This window comes from Poecilia mexicana, unplaced genomic scaffold (assembly GCF_051168715.1).
Source record: "Poecilia mexicana isolate PSO_F unplaced genomic scaffold, ASM5116871v1 scaffold_14, whole genome shotgun sequence".
Lineage (NCBI taxonomy): Eukaryota > Metazoa > Chordata > Actinopteri > Cyprinodontiformes > Poeciliidae > Poecilia > Poecilia mexicana.
Genome location: NW_028263383.1, coordinates 7,406,821 through 7,428,291, shown reverse-complemented (window position 1 = coordinate 7,428,291; position 21,471 = coordinate 7,406,821). Strand labels below are relative to the sequence as shown.

Genomic DNA, 21,471 nt, shown 5'->3' with positions numbered 1-21,471 from the left:
TTCAAGATTTGTCTTCAGAAAAGCTAGAGTTTTCTATGTACGCCATGTGATCTTAATCAGAAATTTTTCAGGCTTTGTGTAAAATTCAGTGTTTCTTTTTAGAAAAAAAAAAAACAAAACAGAAAATCCAGATTCAACAATGCAGGCTGAAGCACAACCATTGTCAGATGTCCTGAACAGAAACACCAAGATAGTGCTAAGACTGACTCAAGATCATAACAAGAAAAGGAGACCATGCCATTGTTAAAAAAGCAGAAAAACATTTATTAAGAAGAAAAATAAAGTTAATAAAACAAAAAACTACAATGGAAAGCAAGTGTCAAAATCAGCGGCTTTATGTAAATACATGGATGTGTTGTTTGTATGAGCATGGAGTGCTATGATCTGAAAACAAAGACGAATTAAAATGTGCATCCTAAAGAGGAGAATCAGGTTTATAAATGTACCTTCTCTTTATCCTCCAACACTCTCATTCAGCTGATTGGTTGCATTATTTTCTCATGAATGACTGAAACCTACACATGATCTAAAATAAAAAGGAAACTGCCAATAAAAATAATATACATAACAAAAAGATAAATAGTAATAAAAATAATAAGTGTATGAGTTTTTACATGGAATAAAAGTAGGAATTAATTATTGGGTCTAACAAGAAATAAACAGTTAACAGAAAAAATTAGACTGTAGAGGGAACAGAGAAAATATAGGCCTGCCATTTAGAAGTAAAAACATTTGCTAGGCTTGTATTGCTTTATCTCAATTTTTGAAAAGCCCCAAAATGCCAAGTTCAGAAGAAGCTACTATTGTAGTTATCCTTGGGATTGTGCCTGTGTGCGCTTTATTAAATATCACCTACAGCTCTTTTATCACCTCATGTGGCTGCACCTGCGGCGCTCCGCATCCTTTCTCAGCAGGTGTCCTGCCCTTGGACCGAGCTGCGCCCCTAGTGACACCTTGACGGGCACCGCTGTTGACCAATGGGAATCGAATCTCGTCTCAGTATCTATCGTCTTGGAATCTGATTGGTTGTTAGGGGCGGGACCTTGTCGACTCAAGCCGTGGTGCTGTCAGCCGGGGCGGCACGACTCCTGGAGGAGAGAGACGAGGCGAATTGATGAAAACAAGCCACCGAGCATCATAAACAAAGAACTCGTCTCAGGAGATGGCCTTGTAGGCGTCCGTGTCGACGAAGAAAAGGTAAAATTTTATTTAAAGCTTAATTAAGGCTGTGTGTGGTGATGTTTCGGTGTTCTGTTGACTACCGAGACAACACAAGACATGTCTTAGTCTAACACTGTCTGCTGTGACTAACAGTCGGAGCGCTGTAGCTATCTAGTTAGCTATGCGCTTAGCTGGTTATAGTGGTCTGTACCAATTAAATGAACGAGAAAAAATGTCTGCTTGTTTAAAAAATTGCGCCCTGCTTTGCAGCCCCCACACAGTGAACAGTACCGCGCTGCTTTGTAAGAGAAATTAGCCAAATAACAGTCAGAAATCGACCGTTGCTTATATTCATAACATAATGGCACAAGACAAGCGTTGTATGTTAGCTGTATTTAAGGCGATTTTAATCATGAAAAATGAATGAAGATTATCTCGTACGAACATGGAAGAACGTAACATTCAGGTCTCAGAGTTCATCTTGCTGTCTGGTGCCATGTCTGAGTCTCTGTTGTCAGGAATAGGCTGTGGAATAAAAGAGCTGAAATTATAACACAAGCCCAGAAAGAAAAGACTTAATGACATGGATCAACATGAGCAGCAGAACAGGCTTAGATGCAGCTTTTATTAAGGTATAATTCATCCATTCATCCATCCATATTTTTGTTCATCTGTCTTGTCTGTGTTTTTTTTCCGTTTTGTCTTTTTTTTGTTTATGTTTATTTGTTGTTGTTTTTGTTTGTTTGTTTGTTTGTTTGTTTTTTGTTTTTTTTTTTAGGTTTGGTTTTTAAAGCCTGACCACTGCTGGTTGTACTTTTGATTTTTGATTTCTTTTTCTTATTTTATATTTTTACATTTTAAAAATGGGTTAAAATAGACTGAGAACAGGAAAAGTATGGAATTTTAACATGCCATGAGTATATTCAGGAGTCCAGTTATATTTAGGAAATGGGTAGCTTAGATGTCTTAGGAGAGAAAGTCAGTAAGTATGTGAGCATGTATTATTTACATGCACGTCACCTTCACCCAGATAACTACTGTACAGTTGTGGGAATTTTCAGCTCTTAGTATTCATGTGGATCACATCTATTTGCCTCAGGGAGATTTTTCTTTTTTCTCTTTACACTGCCTCTCTTCTCCCCCTCCTCATCACTCAGCCTTAACCCCCTCCTCATTTCTCCAGCTGTTTGAGACAGCTAGTCAGCAGCACCGCCCCAGTTCACTCCATTGTTCTGTGACTGCCCATAGGCTTCGTGCAAGAAAAGCCACATGTCGCAGTCAGCACACAGCACCTCTAACATTTACCAAAACTTTTTTTATTTTTGCTTTGCATTTTCAACTGAAGTCTTTGCAGCCTTACATGCATTTTGTGGCTACATGTTAAATTTGCATATTAAATTTTGGTCAAAAGATGGAGTGCAGAGGAAATATGAACCTTTTCATATTTTACTCCATTAACATATGGAGTAACTCCATCCATTAACAGATGGAGTAAAATAGGTTTTACATCAAGAGACTGGAATTTTCACCTATTCTTTTAGTCTTTCTATTTTCAGACAATGGGTTGAGCAGAGCTGTGTGAGAAGTTAAAAGCTTTGGACAATGTCTTGCAACCTAATCCTGCTTTAAACTCCTCCACAATGACCTCCCTGACCTGTCTGCTGTGGTCCTTGGTCTTCGTGACGCTGTTTGCTCTCTCATGTTCTCCAACAAACCACTAATGGCTTCACAGAACAGATGAATTTATCCTGCAAGTAAATTACACACAGGTGGAATCTGCTTTGTAATCGAGCAAGTGCTGATGGTAACTTTATTTAAGTTTGCAGCAGTAAAGACAGCTAAAAAATGTACACATGAAATGTTTTACTTGCAGAATATTTTGAAAGCCATTTATGATTTTTCTTATGCTTTGCACAATTTTATTTGGTTTATCTTACTTGAAAATCCAATAAGATAGGTAGACATTTGGTTACATAAAGTTACAAAAAAAAACCACCATCCATACATTCTCCATTGACTTAAAAATGGCTTTAGGCCTTTTTGTAATCCAGATAATCCATAATGTGAATGTTTTAAAAAGTTTTAAGACGTATTACAGTCTCATAAACCATAAACAAGGGTCCTTTGATTAGTTTGTCACAATGCCTGTTTTTTATCCCTAAAGCTATTTTTTTGGTCATGTGAATCGATGATACAGTTCTTTTAGAAACTATTTACTTGGGTTTAAGAAGGACTGTGATTAGAGTTCAGTTTGTAAAAATTCAGAGCAATGTTCAGTATTTTGGTAACATTACTTCATATCTTTTGACCATTGACAATACTTAATATTTGAAACACAGTTCTAAATGTTCTGTTGTGATTTTTTCTCAAAACATTTTTTCAAACCCTGTTGGAGTAGATAAGGAGTAACCCTTGATTGGAGCCTATAACATGAGAGATGAAAATGCTAGGTAAAGGATTTCCAGATGAAATGATAAAAACAACCTTATTAGGCATATTCCCAGCCTTTGAGAGTGTTTTTTTTTTTTTTGCACAATGTTAATTGCATTTATCTCTAATAGGTGTTTGATTGTAGTTCGGTCATAAGCGGATGGAAACAGGAGCATTATGGTTGTGTGTGTGTGTGTGTTTTCCCCCTATGTATGACTTAAACACACTTCAGAAGTTTAGTGCAGCATAAATATAATATGACAATGAACATAAACACGAACCATGCCTGACCTCCCACTCCATCAGCTCGGGTACCTTCCTCAGCTGCTGAACTATCCCATCTTTTCTCTCTGCCATTGTTTCCATAGATACCACTCTGCACCTCACTCCCACAGACTTACATAACCTGGTGATTTTGTCAAATACATGCACAAGAACATGCATATACAGCAGATTAGAAAGTACCACTCCTGTTGGCTATGGCACCATCATCAACCCACAAAAACACACACACACATTCCTTACCATCATCGTCCCTGTTTGACTTTCCCTTGGGTGTTGCTATACTTAGCAGAGGGTAGCAGCATAGTCTTTTTCTCTCAATAATATCTAAGACTTGTTCTGGCTGTGTTTTAGCTTGATTGTATCGATTTTAGAGTGAAATTAATTTATTTTCACCTCAGTGTTTCATGCATTTGGTTGTAGGTTTCACATAGCTCTGTTTGACGAATGTTGTTTTTGTTCCTGTAAAGTTTGAATTTGCTCTGAGGTTCTTTGATGGTGCATTAGTCAGCTCATTAGCGACTCCAGAGATATTATTACATAACAAACCTCTTTATAAAAAGGCTGATAGACATTCTGTAATGTGTTTATATGTGCATCATAAATTATATCTACAGGATACATAATAATTAATTAAGATAGCATACTTGAGTATAGAAAATATTCTGTTTTTGAAACAATAAAACTTAGAATTTCTACAATTGCTCAAATAAAAAGCATGCTTTTGAGATTGCAAAAAAATAACATACTCACTATATGTCAAGTTTTATTGACATAAAAAAGTCAAATTTTCTTTTAATTTAGACTCACTCCAGGGTAAACAGATGTTGAACATGTAGCTGTTCATGTTTTAGAGCTTTTTTTTTTTTTCGTTATGGTCTTGTTCGACTGGTACAAGCCACAGCACTTAAAAATTGCTCTTATAAGAAAAAATAGGGTAAAGCGTTACATAGATGACTTGGAAATATCCTACATGTAAAGCACAAGAATTATCTATTTATCTAAGGTGTACAGTACTTGGAGGACAAAATTATAGTTTGTGACCTACTAAAATGAAAGATGTGTACGAATCACATCCAAAAACAAAACTGAAAGTCTAGAGTATTATTGACAGCAATTGTGATCCTTGCAGTGAGCTCCAGGGGGCACTATTGTAGAGCCAGTGTGTTGGTTAAATCAGGATAGGAAAGAGAAAGGGACAAAGGATAAAATTGAACAACTGCCATTAAAACCAATTATAGTGATAGCAGCAAAGATAGTGATAGTACCCACTTCCTGAACATATATGAACACTGTGACTAGAAAACAATTTTGAGGGGTGTTGCCCTAAAAATTCCAATCAGAAAACAAGTCCAAGAAAACTGAAAGTCCTAGTCTCGTGCTCAAATATTGACAAAAGCACAGTGCCAGTAAAAACATCCAGAAATAACAAACTACAGTTACCCGTCTGCCTTTTGTAAAATGTCAGTTATGATACATAACAAAGAATAAATGCATCTATAATCACTCAAAGCATTTCAATTCAGTTTTATAGGGATTGATTTCTTTAATTACAACATTCCATATTTGTGGATTCAACAACTGATAGTTATCATGTCAATAGATTTTCCATCCTCATGTATGGGTCTTTGTCAGTTCTTTATAATTACTATGGGCTTTCTTGCTACTTCTCAGATTAATGCAGGTCAGAAGACCATGTATTGGTAGGTTTATGGTTGTGTTATCCTCTTTCCATTATCAGAAGGTGGATTGAACCGTTCTCAATAAGATGCTTAAGGCTTGGGGTGTTGTTTAATAATCTAACTCTGCTTAGAATTTGTCCACAACTTTATTCCAACTGTTTTTATTGGTCTTCATTATGTGTTTTTTGCTTACTTATGCTGCCAAACAAACCTGTGGGCTTTACAGACAAGCAGTAAATATACAGAGATTGATTTACACACATGAAGTTTCTATGCTGTAATTGATTGCACTCTATTTTAATTTAAGGGTGTTAAAATAAAGTGGGTTGATTACAAATGACTATTATATTCTTTTCGGTCAGGATTATGAAGTTTTGAGTTGTGGAAAAGGGTGTTACTACTTTTGCAAGACACTGTATTTTTATCATATAGTATCTCAAAATAAACTGTACAATTTGCTGATACTTTTCCTTATCCATGCCTCTAAATACAACCAGTCTTCCTTTGTGATGCTGTCTGTTTAAATTTATTCCAGAATCATTGCGTAATCTCATAATAAATGTCAGGCATAATCTTGTGAAAAGAACTGCTACAAATCTGAACTGGTCCTTATAAAATGCCTGACTCTTGGGGTGAGGCAAGGCTATCACTGGTTTTGTTTTTTCAACTTAGTAGAACCATGAGCTGGAGTCTTGCCTCAGTGCATAAGCGTGTTTATCCCCATTGCTCTCCTGTTAGACTTTGTGGCTGAGCTTCCAGGACGGTCTGCACAGCAGTTACCATGACAGCGTGTTTGAGCAGCAGGTGGAAGAAAAAGTTTTCCCCTGACGAGGGGCTCTAAGTGGTTGCAATTTAAATAGTAATTAGAAAGATGACTATGAGAAGAGGTCATTCAATTTGGGAATCATCTTTTGTTTTTAAGGTAATAGAAGAAGCACAGTTATTTTGTAAAAATTCATTTTAGATGACAAACTTGAGTAATTTGAAAAACAAGAAAAAATGAGGAAATGAAGCAATGAAGAAGCAGCAAGTGATCATGGCACATTCCTTGTGGTTTCATTTGGCTGAGACTATGTCTATGTGGGAGAGGAAGTAGTTTTATATTTCAGACTATATGTGAGACGGGTTGGCACCACTTTGTCTCCCTTCTTTTAACTTACGTTCCGCTGCTCCTCCATCAGGGAGACAATGATTTATGTGCAATATTGAAAAACGAGCAAAACAGGAAGAGACCACCAGACGTAGGGACATAATGACTGATTAAATTAAGAAAACATTACATTACTAAACAAAGTAGGGTGTTGCTGGTGGAGGTCAACTATTGTTAAGATAGTATTGTTGTTTGTCCACAGACTCAGGCTAAAACAAGCTGTTATTCTGTGGTTTATTGTTTGCCTTTTTGGTTGTGTTACTTAGTCTTGGTAAACCAAAGTGTATTTACAGTGGGTAAAGGGCAGCACTTATGTCACAGTTATCTTAATAATGGATGACAGTATATATGATGTGTATTTGAATTACAAAAAGCTTTAAATAACAGGAACTGACAAGCTTGTTTAAGATGTGTATTTCATAATGTTTATTGATATAATCAGTTTATCAACAATTGCCTCATTTTAAAAGATAATTAAACTAGGAAACATCTTTGCATCACAAAGTGTTAAAGGGCTTCAAGGGAGTAAAAGATAGGTTTGATTGTGTATTTGAAGAAGTAGATTGTCAGTCTTTGACCTGTGAGTCTTAACACAAGCGGGCGGTCAGGCCCAGCAAATATTAGGCAGAAAACCTGAGAAGCTTGTCAGGGAACGTGAGTGGTGTCTGCTTTCACACGTCAGTTGTCATGGAGCAAGGCCCCGTCAGAAAGCATGATGTTTTGTACAAACTGTTGGCTAAAGTGTACTGCAAAAACAAACCGATTAACCAATTAAGTCCTCCAGCCTATTGTTTACCTACATTAGCTTTGATTTTGGCAACATTTTAAAGTGCGGGTATTTTGTAAAATTGACCTTTTTTAGCTTTATATTACATTATAATGATATTCCCTCATCAAAAACACACCTGAAGTGTTGTTTTAATTCTTTTATGCATGTTGAGGAATCCTTGAATCTTCTATGGCAACCACTCATTGGTGCCTAAACGTTTGCTCTCACAAAACGCCACTCATTTCAAGGCGTTAAATTGCAAAGACAAATTTGTTTAAAGTCATGTTTGGTATATGTAGCATTTTTTATATCAACTGAAGGTCGCATAGTTACCTATGCGACCTTATTATGCACTGAAATGGCAATGTGAGCCATTTCAGTTATGCACTGAAATGGCTATGTGAGCCTGGAAAATACATGATATTGCCTTTTAAGAAGCCACTGCTGTTTCCGACACTCTGCTTTCACAAAGTCATCACAGCAATGCTGCTCCAATAACCGTTTACAATCGTTCTTAGGAGCGTTGGACTGAGAAGTAGTTTGTATGATTGCTCAGTAGACCGTTTCACCAGGTGTTTCTAATTGCTGTTGCTGCTGCTAGTCTAGTGGAACTGTGTGGGGAGGGGTGCTCTGTGGGGCAAAAGCTCAGAGGAGACTGCAGCTCCAAGGAAGAGCTAAGTGTAAATAGGCAGAACTCCCACATGGCTGCCATAGGAGATTCAAGGATTTCTCAAACATGCATGAAAGAATCAAAACAACTCTCCAGGTATGTTTTTGATATAACATTATAACGTTATAACATGAAATAAAGCTTGAAACAGTTTATTTTACATTAAACCTTCCCTTTAACAAAATGTACAATGGCTTTATCTGTATTCTGTATCAGTAGCCTTGAGTTGCTGCAGCTTACAACAAAATCTTACTTCCTCTTGTCTTCATCTAACTTGATGCCTTTCCGCACTACACCACTTTGACCTTTAAGAACATGGAAAACGTTAAGACTTGTTGTTGTCACACCCACAAATTAGCTCTTGGGTGAGGCACTCAGTGGAACTGATGCCATGACAATAGTGGGGTAAACAGCAGGAAGTTAACTGAGGGTAGATGCCTCCTGTGAGACACTAACTACCCAACCCTCCAGAGAAAACAGAAGTGAGATACTGCATGCACTAATGTGCTTTGAAGAGAACCTAAGGAGGAAAACATTTGTTTAGTAGACCTGTCTCTTAAACAACCACTCTTCACTTTTCTGCCCATTTAGGGGTTGTTGAGCAGAATTAGCTTTGAAGAATCTTAAGGACGACTATTGTGACTTATTGCCTGATTACAGGATTACATGACCACTTGCAATTACCCTGGCAGAGCAAAGCAGTATGTTACACTTCCTGTACAAAGTTAGGAAGATGAGCAATAGAAGGGCAGTTTGCATTTTGTGGGTCTGCCCACTTTCCAATGTTTATCTAAAAGGTTTTACCATCATCTTTTTAACAAGTACTTCCATGTTGTAACAATTTTGTGTTTTCTGTAGGCAGTTGGCAGGTTTTGAAAACCAACTTCTGTTCACATTTGTCCTACTGTACAGTAATTTCACAGACAACACTGTCTCATTTTATTGTTTTAAATATATACATGATTCAAGTCTGTTTATCAAACTGCCATGTAAATATTTTGATTGTGAATCCTTCCTGTTTGTAAGGACTTGGTTTTTACCTCTGTGAATAGGTGTGTCTCAGTAATCCTACACCATTAGCATGTTGAGTTTAATGCAACTGGTTGAACAGCCTCAACCAGTGAGGCACAGGGACTCTAGCGTTTACATCCACCCACATGCCATGGTATGGCTGTGTGAGTCAAGCAGATGTATGCTTATCTGTTATGCTTTACTCCCGTAGGAGAAAACCAGAATGAAAACAGTCAACGGACAGGTGTGTGAGAAAGAAACCACGGCAAAAACATTTTTTTTTTTCGTGCCAGAAAAAAAAAAAAAAACAGTGAGCAGAAGGCGGTAGCTATGAAATGGAAGAGGGGGAAAAAAACTCTAGAAGAACCACCCAAACTTTTAAGCCACCCAATCAGGTTGCTCGCTTGGAACTGGATCCCTCCCATGTTCACCACCTGAGAGCAAAGAAACACAGCTGTGCCTCACAGAATGAAAAGACTGAGAAAGAAAGCAAGAAGAAACTGAAGAACTAGAGAGAGCAAAAGCTGGGTTTTTGAAGACAGTGAAACATCTTTGGAAAAATAAAAATTGCTTTTCAAAAAAGCAAGACTATGAAAGAGTGTTTGGAGTCTGAAACAAGAACATAGAAAAGCGACTCTAGAGAGAAGAATCTGAATCTTCAGAAGATCTTTGTATCTGCAACAAGGCTGTGAGCTCACCGTTGCCGGATTGAATGAACTCATCGTAAAGGAAAGATACCATAAGAGGAAACTGGATATCAAAATGTGGACAAAGAAGAAACGAAGAGAGTGAAGAAAGGTTTTAGAACTTCTTGATTTTCTAACACATTTCTGGAGAGTTTTTTTTTTGTTTTGTTTTATTTTTTTTTCTTTTGGAACTTAATGTTGAACCATGTAGTATCTGTTTGCCAGCTCTGAAAAGGGCTTAATTTTGAATATTGACTTCTGGGAGCAGATTGATCTCCAGCACCTTGTGTTGCTGACGATACAGACATGTCTGTAGAGGATGAGAGATGCACTAACAGCCTTAAGGATCAAAGCGGTTCTTCCAATCCCAGTAATGGCCAATTGCCGAAGGAAGGTTCAGACCCGGTAGTTCCCATCCAGAACCAAAGCCATGATGGGATTGTCCTGGATCGCATTGCCTCTTTGTCACCGGACACATTTGACCGCAGCGACTTCAAAGGGAGATTTTCAAAGATCCAACCTAGATCCAGAAAGAGGACAAGGATCTTTGCAGGTAGGTGAACGCATGCTGTGATGGGTTCTGTTTTAGTTCATCCTGGTAACAACCCTTATAAATATGGAATCTTTTTTTCTGGAAGATTTTTTGAGGGAGAAAACTAAAAAAAATTGGTCCGCACCTAAAATAGTGATCCTGAACTCACCAAATGGAATGTGAATATGCAAGTTTTTCCCAGCAAAGAATGTGAAGAAGTCGGTGATCTATTGCTACCTTCAGACCCTCTCTGTCTCTACATGTCTGCCGTAAGACCTAAGGGTTAGCAAGTCTTTGTTGGGACTTTTGTATGCTCTTTGAGACCAGTTTTGTTTTGAGAAGACAGACTATTATTACTTCACCAATAATCAGAGGTAGAAGGAGTGTTGTTTGGTGGTCTAAACCAGCTTGTAGTGTCATGTCCAAGCACCCCTAAACAGCTTCAAAGTTTCTTTTTACAAGGTCCAGCAAATATTAATAAATAGATAATACTGAGTAGAATTGAAATGCTTGTTTTGAGTGCAGAGAGAGAGAACCCATTTTTCCTTTTAGAACCTTATGAGTTAACTTTGCTGCATCCATTCACAGAAAGAAATAGGTAAAATGAGGAATAACCAAGTGTAAAGCCAAGTGCTTTTTTTTAGTAAACCTGTACCATCATTTCAGAGATTATTTAAAAAGAGTAGTGTGGATGTAAAGTGAAGATCATTTAAAATATTTGTGTAAGTGGAAAAAAAGGGTCAAATTAATTTTGTTCCCTTAGTGGGAATTAACAAAACTTCAAAAGAAGAGTGAAAATGTGTGCAGTTAAAAGTGGAAGGGAAATTTTGGGCTGAAGTAGTGCCTGTGCAGCAGAGTACCACCTGCACAAACACTTCTTTCAGAAAGGAATTAACAGCGTCTTAGAAATAATTGAGCAGGAAGGTTAAAATGGTCAAATTCTCAAAACAAGAAATGCTATGAAATTGAATATTGTGGGGCTTCTCTGCTGTGGGAGTATGGACCCCCGGGGCTTTGATGTGAAAGAGGCAAGTATGCCTGGCATGAAAACTTCTCTCACTCAGACATTCTTCAGAACAGTGACCTATTGGATCAACCCAGCTGTGTCAGTGAGACACTACTGTGTGAACTGTAAACCTCAAACACTCTCTCTTGGGATGTGTGTACCATTTTACTCCCACGCTGTTGTGATGTTTGAGCAAATATTCCTGACAATTATTCAAAGAAATACTAATAGATAACATGTCAACAAGAAATGAGTATTGTTGTGTTTAATCTATTTCATTGGTTTGGTCAAAAGATTAAGAGCTCGCAAGCAACTGTTTCCAGCATAGCGATGTTTTTACTTTCTTCTTACCCTGTGACATTGTAAGTTAAAACACAAGCTAGTTGTGTTTTCACTTAATTAAAACACAATTAGGTTTTAATTGTGTTTTTAGGTAAATACCACTTCAACATTTTTTATTTACAGTGCAACCTGATAGTAACTTGATAGACTCCCAGAGTAACTAATTCATTTATTTGCAACCCTGAAGATGTGCCACAAGTCAGTGCTTTGACCAAGAAGGACTGACCATTATGGTGGATGTATAGTATAGTTAATGAATGTAAACTGATAAAGGCAGGAATCCTTTACTCATTGAATAGCGCTCTTTACAACACATGTAACTCAGTTGCACTTAGCAGGTGAGTAAATTGCTTTTAAATTAAACAATCATTTTTACAAGAAATATAAAATAATTTTAAAAACACTTATTTTTCTGTTTTTAAACTTCAGAATGAAACCAATACATTCAAAGACTGATTAATTGGGAATGAATCAGATGAATTTTTTTAAATGAACATTTAGTCCATCTTTAATTTGAAGCTGAGTGAATGTGCACTATAATCCGTGTTTGTTAATTTGTCCCTGTATATATGATCATATGTACACATGCGCCCATGTGTGTTTGGAGGAATCACATTCCAGCAGCTGGCATGCCCAGGCCTCTGCTCAGAATGTGAGGAATCCCATGAGTTTTGCAAGGGTGAGTGCATTTTTTTTTGTTTATGATTTTCCTTTCTATCCCAAAATATGGGTGTAGCTGTTACTAGCTATAAGCAGATTTTCTTCTATTCTCACAGTTTTCTATTCATTTGAATAGATTTTCCTATCTTGTGTTGCTTTGGGTGAACTCCAATGAGTATTGGAGTTTGGGAGTTTACACCTTTCTCTGTATGTGAAAACACTTGCTCCATCTAGTATAGCAAAAGATTTGCATCTTAATTTGAAAATGTCTCTTTTTTTAGTATGAGGAAACGCTGCATCGCAGGGAGTTTTTTTCTTCTTGCAAAACATGTGCATTTGTCAGTATGTTACTTTTAAAGTAAAAAAAAAAAAAGAAGCATTTTCCATAAATCCCAACAATTAACAGTACATTATCATCTTCGGTGTGAGAAACACACACACAAAATGCAATTCTTGATAGAAATGTTGTGGTTAGCGCTGTAGTCTGAGGCATTTTGATTCATATGTCTACTCTGAAAACATGCATGCCAGGTTAATCAATCACTCTAAATCTCCTTAAATACTGAGGGTTAGTCTGTGAGATCATAGTTGTTTGTTTTATGTGTCTCCTTATTTACCTTGTGGTTGACTAAAGACACGTTTACTCTGTACCTGCTTCTTACCCATTGAGTGCTGGGAAAGGTAAACACTCCCAACCCTTAGAAGATTTAAATGGTTTGGTTTAAAAAAAAATTAATGTATGGACAAAGATGAGAGAGTGAACTTCAGTAGATTATAACAATCTCTGAGTATGACTGACGTAACAATAACAATATTATTGCAATGGTATCACAATGGGATTTGCTGATAGTATTTTCTCCGTGACTGTAGCAAAGTAAACATAATTTCCAGACCAGATTCAGTTTGCGGAGGTTCCCTGCTGTATCTCTACTCCTCTGAGATCAGGCTCTAATTGTCTCTTAATGTGAATCAGGCCATTCTGTGCTCCGTAGCCCTCCTGTGGGCAGCAGCTTTCAAGATGCTCTATATTATATGTGTCCCCTCGTCCCATACTCGCATACTCATTGTCCTTTCTCCCTTTAACATGTCCTGTGGCACTTCTGCAGCTCAGGATGTTGTGAAGACCCTAATTATGCATCGCTTATCCACACGCTTGATCACTTTACCTTTACTTTAAGGTTTGACTGTGAGTATTGACTGTAAGAAAGCAAAAGGAGAAACATTTAGTTGATTTTCTGTATAACTGATCAGTTATTTAACTCTCAGTAGCTATGCTTCAACTGTATTAGTAGAGAATAATTGAGACTGGCAAATGACATTTTCTGCCTTTAAAGAGTAAAAGTAATGAAAAAAAAGTTATATAATCACTTTAGTTATGGCCTTAGAATGTCTGTGACTATTTTTTGCTTAATTGGCCTTGACTGGTGACTAGACAAAAATATTGTCTGTTTTCATTCAGTGAATGACCCCTAACTAGGAGACTTAAAGTTGCTAGTTTTGAGTTTCTATGAGTAGTTTAAAATGTAGTCAGGGTAAGTACAGAGAAAATATGCTAATTTAAAGGAAACTGTTTTCTACAAAAGCATGTTGAAACACATTTGCAGTTTATTCAGACTCCGAGAAAAAGCAAAACTTGTGAAAACAGGAAGGCTAGATGGAGCACAGCAATGTTACTTGATATTAACCTTTTGAGCTTCCAACCTTTCTTTAACTGTGGTAATCACTTCAATAAGAAGGTAAAGACACTTCAAATGTCTGTACTCTAATAATTTTTGCTTTAAAATATGAGTAAAACCCTTACTTATCAAGTCATCCGACTCTTACGCACTTGGAACGATGTTGCGTTTGCTTCTAGTATAAATAATTAATGATCATTTATAACATAAAGGCAAAAACATGATGCTCATTTATCTCCTATAAATGCTTTAGAGATTAGAAATTGCTCCCCAGATTTTTATCTTTAAGAGCCAGATTTTCCATACTCGGTTATAGATTTCATTTAGTTACCATTCTGTCACTGGCTTATTTTTTTCTTTTTAAAAAGCAGTGGCTTTTTAAAACCATTAAGCATCCCCTGTGAACCCGTCCATGCAAAAATTATCCTACTTGATCCTTCTAAGTTTTAAGTAATTTTTTAATGTTTCATTTTAGTGTTATAGTTAAATCATGTCCTTTTTATAGGGGCTTTATTTTTTTTTCTTGAAGAAGCAAGGACTTGTCAAGACCCAACTGAACCTTATTATCATTTTTTTTTCCAATATAGAAACATAATAGAAACATAATATTATCCTACTGGAGAAAGTCAATATGTAAAATAACAGAACATCCAGTTACAGCTTGTATGTGATGTCTATGTGAGGGAGTGATGACAAAAAGGTGCTGGTATTGGCTATAGGCTGATTTGATCTGCCTGTCACTGTTTCACTTCGCTCTCATTGGCTTATAATCCTCATAGCATACTTATGGTACATATGTATATATACTGAATCATCTTCATCCCATTTTCCTCTCTTTATGCATTGTGTATTACTCTGTGGTTTTCTCATTCCCAGTTTGCCCTGCTTGTATTTTTTTATGTTTCCTCCAATTCGGTGATTTATGCTCTCTGTTGGCCTCTCACTACCTCCTTCTCACCCTCGCTCTCTCCTCCCTCTAAGAGGATTGGCCGCTTGCGTCTGCTAACATCTGTGTATCACTGTCCTGAGAGAGCAAAACAGAGAGGGGATGGGGGTGTAAGCTAACAATATAGCAACACAGAGCTCAGGCAGGGCTGACATACACTTTCATTGCTCGTGCTCGTGCGTACACGCACTCAAAGCAACAGACAGCCGCAACATCCGCATCGCTCACTGCCCACCTGCATCGTCCTCCCTCTCTCTCCTTGCCTCTTCGCTCTGTCAACTCCTCCTCCTCTCACTCGCTTCTGTCTCAGCGTCTCATCCTGCCGTCCTGTTCCCCCACTGCTGTCTGTCACCGTGGCGACCTAGCCTCTGCAGCCATGGCGACCAGCCAGCAAGATTCGGGGTTCTTTGACATCAGCCTCAAGTCTCTGCTCAAGTCTTTAGGAGGCAGTGAGTACAGCTAACAGATGACAGTTGCTGTTGCCTTTATGCCGGACAAATGCCTGACACATAGCAGTGATAGACTTATAAGCTGTCAGTGGGTCCTGCAGTTTACAGACTCTGCTTTGTTTTTGTGAGTCACAGAAAAGCTGGCCGCTGATCTACCCTTGTCAATATTTGGCGATGTTATGTAATAGAACAATGTTCTGACAAATGCTTTGCAAAAACGATAACAGTACAAGTGTAAGGTACATGTTATTCCTCAGTAGTTTTCAACAGAAATGTCACATCGTATGCTTAGCCAACGGAGAGGAGCTTCCTGGCTTTGTTATAATCACAGCATAACAGATTTGGATCCTAACATACTTGTCTGTCCACTGAAGTTTTTATGCTATTGGCATTCTAAGAGAATCCCGAGCCTCTCTCAGTTTCCTTGTTCTTGTTTACTAAACAGAACTGCTCTCACTCTGAGGCAGTCAGAAGTGAACACCCAGCAGCATCCTCCTTCAGTTTCTGTTGGACACGGTGTTCCTCAGCCTGGCAACGGTGGGTTTGTGAGTCTGAACAATCACAATAAGCAGAAAGCATCCCTGTGTTATTGCCCCAATGGGACTCATTGTCAGCCGCCTGCAGTTTGTCATCACCGTGTCATTAGTTGTTATGCTGTTAATGTTGAGGATGCAGAGATTAACTAAGCGGTTTGTGCAGGATTGAATTTTGGATATTGATACTAGACTGATGCAAGTTTTTTTTTTTCTTTCTATTTGCTCGTACAGTTTTTATAGGGACACTTCCAGAAGTAAATAGATTTTATGAGAGTGTTTGGCTAAGTTAGCTTAGCTGTCTGGCTCATAAGTTAATTTTCAGATGATGCGATCAGCAATAGCAATCTTTGTTTTTGTGGTTTTTGAATCTATTTTACTTTTTAAAACCTATTTTAATTTTAAAATCTAGTTTAATATTTTTTTTCTTCCAGACTAAATCACATAAAATATAAGAGTTGTACTGTTACAGAAAAGGAAGGACTTAAAAGATATTGCCTATTTTTGCATTACAACAAATGTCCCTATCAGATTCCTATTAAACTCAAAAAAATGGCATTAATATACATCCTTGTAGCTGATGCTTCAATAGATTAATAGTAGTGAGAGCTCTTAGTTAAGATAAATGTAGGAAAAAAGTCAAATCTTTGAACCTATCTGCACTGATGATGGGGAAGTTGTTTGGCAATTTGGATTTATTGTTGATGTTTCTTTTAAACGTGTTTTAAGGTCCATGTTGAAGTAAGAGCTGTAGAAAGAATATGTAGAGAACATTTTAAAAGAAATCATTCTGTTTGGTGTGAGATATATTGAACATTAAAGTTATAAATAGTTTTAGCTTTTGGACTAAACTCGAAAGTCAACAGAATAATAAACACACCTTGAAGGCTGAAAATGCTGGAAGCATTGAATATTATCAGCCAAAATCGAAGACAAATAGCTGACTTCATCAAGTTGAACTTGTCAGATCTCATGCCACTGGGCTCATCCCAATACATCAGATAGACTACATAGCTGAAAAATGTCAGATTTAACAGGCTAGCTTTTATTAGCTTCCAGTCTTTCATTTCACCAATTTAAGTAACTGTTACTTACCAGGACAAATGTACATTTCATGTAGGAGTTCTGATTTCCAAATGTATTTAAAGTACATTACTGACTATTATTTAATTCATCATTCAAGAACACAACACAACTTGCAAGATTGCCTGACTTTGTAGCTCGCAGTCAGCTTTCTTTTCCAGCAGCAGCCAGGTTAGGCTCTGTTGGGTCTTGTCAAGGGCAGTTAAATTGTGCTTGTTGTTATTCTCTCTGCTGTTAGACATGACTCATCTCTAGCTGTTACCTAGAAACTGACAGAAATTTGCAAAAACATGCACAGGATCAATCATTTTTGTAGATCAAGAAACATTTTGGGAGGCTTTTAAACACCCAGATTAACATCTTTTCCATGGTTATAACACGTGATGCATCATCCAGGTACACTGTCCATTAGTTTTTACAAAATTAATAAACTGATTAAATTGTATTTTCTTTGTTGTTTTTATACGTGTAATTTTAGGGTTGCACCAAACAATCGTCCAGTCAGAAACAAACTAACAAAAAACTATTTTACCGTTTAGATAACGTACCATAACTCAGTTCCACAAGGTTGTGGAAGCAAAAAACAATCTTTAGTCTGGATGTTGCTGAGGGAAGGGAACTCAAAGTTAGCCTTGTAACCATGTTTCCAGGTAGGAGAGGCATTTATGGTTAAGTCAAAGGAATTTTAATCATGTAAGAAGATATTTTCATAGGAACAGCTTTTTACTACATTTTTAAACATATCTGGGGTTTCACTCAGGCTGGGAGACAGAGAGTGAAAGTGAGACTTAACAGATAAGAAGGTTGAACAAAGTACAGTAAAGTTGCTGTTTTGGTGGTAGGTGACAGTAACAGTGATAAAGGCAATCTTTAAAAATAAATATGATAAATGGCAGCATATGGGATAACAAATATTTAAGCATTTTTGCTGAATTAAAGCATGATTGGAACCAGTTGTGTAAACTTGATTTCTGATATTTAATATGAACTCTTAAATGGTACTGTAAATACTGCTGCTGTTTTTTACACCAACATAATTCTAGTTAAGAAAGTATCATTTGTTCACTTGAAATCCATTATGTTCCAGAATCCTTATGTTTATAGAAATGTTTGAATTGAGGTGTTATTTCTTAATTTTTTTTATTTTAATTTGTTTTTTATGTTTGTATTGAAACACATGGTATTTTGATAAAAACATTCTAAAATATCAAATACCTTTTTGCTTATTATTGAACATTTTTTGAGTTTTTCTTGATGCATACTGTGTTCCATCATACTTTGTATCTTTCTTGCTCAGACAATATTTTAGACAAAGCAGTAAAATATAGTTAAACATGTACATTATGTACTAGATGTTCAGTTTGTGTTGAATCATCCCTTGAAATGCTGAATCATGCAAATCCCTGTGCTTGTCTGTCTGTTGGACATGTTTATGCTCTTTTCTAATCTTCTCTCCCCTTGCTTTTTCTGACACACTCCTGTACAGTACACACAGTTATGTTCACATTGGCAGACACCTTACAGTTATATAATTTGGAAGCCCTAATGGATTAATTTGCTTGGAGTCAACCTGTTTTTTGCTAAATGAGATAAATGCAATTTACTTTGAAGTTAAGCCATGTTAAGTTGTTTGACTTCCGCCAATTTCCACATCTGTGTTTATTTCTTTGTGTGTGTTTTTGTGAGTGTGCACTTGTGTATGAGTAGGGGTCAGTGGGAGTGGTGGGTATGTAAGAGAGTGACCGCCAACCATCTATATATAGCGCCTCCCTCCTCCCCTTGGCTCTCTCTCTGAACAGTGTTGAAATTCCAACCCAACTCTTCTGGTCGGACCTTCACAAGGATAAGATTCTGCTTAACTGCTCCAGACAACTTGAAGACAGCCACTTTTAGAGAATCGCTTCATTTGGCTTCTTCATTCCAATGGGATTCAAGGATTCAAAAGTCACAGGAACTACTGTTCAGAGACGAGGTGGCAGGTTGGAGGCCGAACAGAAGCTAAAGTAGGAACTGACAATTTGACTGTCGACTCATATAACTGACAGGCATGAGGCCCTGGACAGCCTCTGATCTTACCAAACATTTGGAAATATTCTCAATCCCCGTTTGTAGAGACACCTGTCAACAAAATTAGTTTGTACTCGCATTTTTGTTTATGTTTTAAAAGGACACCTTGATGCCATCGTCTCTTCTGAGACTGGGACTCTTTGAGATCTGAGGCGTCAAGCAACATTCACGTGGGAAGTGTCAATCTGGCTCTGGCTTTTTCCGGTCTGGAATATCATTTGGATTAAATTCGGGATAGACCTATCAATCCAGTTTTTGTGACACCGTTTTGCTCAATTTGGTCAAAGATGGAGCTTCACATTTTCAGCTTTGGTTAAACCGACCAAGAATTAAAAACAGACATTAAGATGATGTCTGTGATTTCCGGTGCGGTAGATTATTTGGGTAGTAAAGAAAAATACTGTCTTGCAAGAAATTACATTTATAAAATTATGGAAGCTGACTTTTACTTTCAGTAAAGTCCAGTTGCTCCTCCGTCCTACTACTTTGTCCCTTTTCCTACACTGTGCTTGTGCCTTTTGTCATTTACAACATGGAAGTCCCAACCAAATGGAGTAGAGCTAGTGTCATCAGCTTCATCAAAGGCCTTGGTAAGCTTGCATGGCCGTGCATTCATATGTACACGTGTGTGCATCCTGTGAGTGCTCAGGTTTCATCCAAACGGATGGTTGTATGAGGACAAGGGGGCTGTGCGCTCAGGGAGTTAGTTTTCACCTCTCCACTGAGTCAGGTCACATGGTCATGGAAGGTCAATTAAGACCTGACATTGTTGTTATCTGATACTGTATGTGTAGGGGCGGCCCAGGCCTTCTTGACATATGATAAATCATCAGGAGCTCAACATGAGCATAAATCCTCTTCATGGTGTAAGGAATGTTAATACTCTTTTCAATGTAATCTCAGAACATACCTCTTTTTCGTACATTTTTCTCTAATAGTTCTGACTTTTTTCTGTCCGTTTATTTTCTCTTCTCTTAAAAGCTAATGGTGTCCAGGCTTAACAGTGACGTAATCATGAGTGGGAATGAACTTCGGTTTAAAGTGATGTCTTTTTTTTTCCTCCATCTGTCCATGCTAACGTGTTTCACTGTTAAACTTGGACAACAAAATGCATTCTTAGATAGAGCAGATTTTCACTTAGTAGGAACAGTTTGATCAAATGACAGATTAAGCTTGAACATTAAAGGCCAGTGTTTTGACTTTTTATTCAAAAAGCAAAAATTATATTCAACATCCTATACTGAGACAGTCCAAACCGGCTTGTATTCATACTGTTGTCTTATTCTGATCGCAAAATTCATCGTATTTTAAACACATTTTATGTAAGCAACCGACATAAATATGTGGCATTATTCTGAATTGGACAATAAAGGATGCACATTTTAAAAATCTGAACATTTTTATTTATAATAATAAATTTAACGCAATTTATTATTCGTTAAAATAATAAATTGCATATTTATCATCTTTGCAGTACCCGTGACCACGTGTTGTCTTACATATGTTCAGCCTATTGGATGGAGTCTCACAAAAGTTGATGCTCACACCTGACACTGATTGAGGTACCTAACAGTGAGGAAAATTAGGATCTTTTTTTTACTGATATTGTCAATATTTAGTACTTTTGGGTGATCTTCAAATAACCTGAAGGCCTAACATCCATTCGTGTTCCCAATTTTCTTACAAAAACAAGTCAGATTTAATTAATTACATTTATGAACATCACATTTCAAGCCTTGCCACACATTGGATTCTTTGACTGGGCAAATCTGTTGTAACTTTGAGTTCATGTTTAGAGTTTTTGTTCTGTTGGAACCAAGAACAACAACTAAACTCTAAATTTTCAGACTCTAAACAAGTCTGAACATTTTCTCAGCCTCTCACAGGTTTTTCTTGATGTTACCGTAATTTCAATTTCTTAGCTTCTATAAATAGTATATTTGTGGAGTAGACAGCTATTAATTGTCATGCCAACAGAAGATATTGTGCAACCACGGATCGCTGCAGCTCATCCACCTGTCAGTTCTTTGTACCTTGATTAATGTTTCCTTGCTCAGCCTGTCAGTTTTGTTAGACAGCCATGTCCTGCTGGGTTGGCAGTTTTTCCATGTCCTTCCTATTATTTGATCATGAACAGTGATGAGATGTTCAAAATGTGAGAAATTGTTTTAGAACCTCATGCTGCTTTGCACTTCTTCAAAACTGTTTTCCTGTGTCCCTTGGTCTTCATTCTGTTCTTTGTTCACCAGTATTCTCCAAAATACCTTCGAGCCCTTTAAAGAACAGCTGTCTTTACTTTTGCAAGGCAACAAAATATAGCCCAGTTGGAAGTAAGT

The 21,471-nt window shown here is 37.2% G+C and overlaps 1 protein-coding gene across 4 annotated transcripts in view; it reads left to right on the top strand.

The window, feature by feature from the left end:
• Positions 1-9,312: 9,312 nt before the first annotated feature.
• fryb (furry homolog b (Drosophila)) overlaps positions 9,313-21,471 on the top strand; it is a 49,446-nt gene continuing 37,287 nt past the window's right edge. For 2 of the 4 annotated variants that reach the window (XM_088012715.1, XM_088012716.1), the window contains exon 1: positions 9,313-10,394. In XM_088012715.1, the coding sequence (XP_087868841.1) occupies positions 10,148-10,394 (247 nt within the window). In that variant the 5' untranslated portion in view covers positions 9,313-10,147. The remainder of the gene's footprint in view (positions 10,395-21,471) is intronic. The other 2 variants (XM_088012714.1, XM_088012713.1) reach the window with 2 other exon arrangements.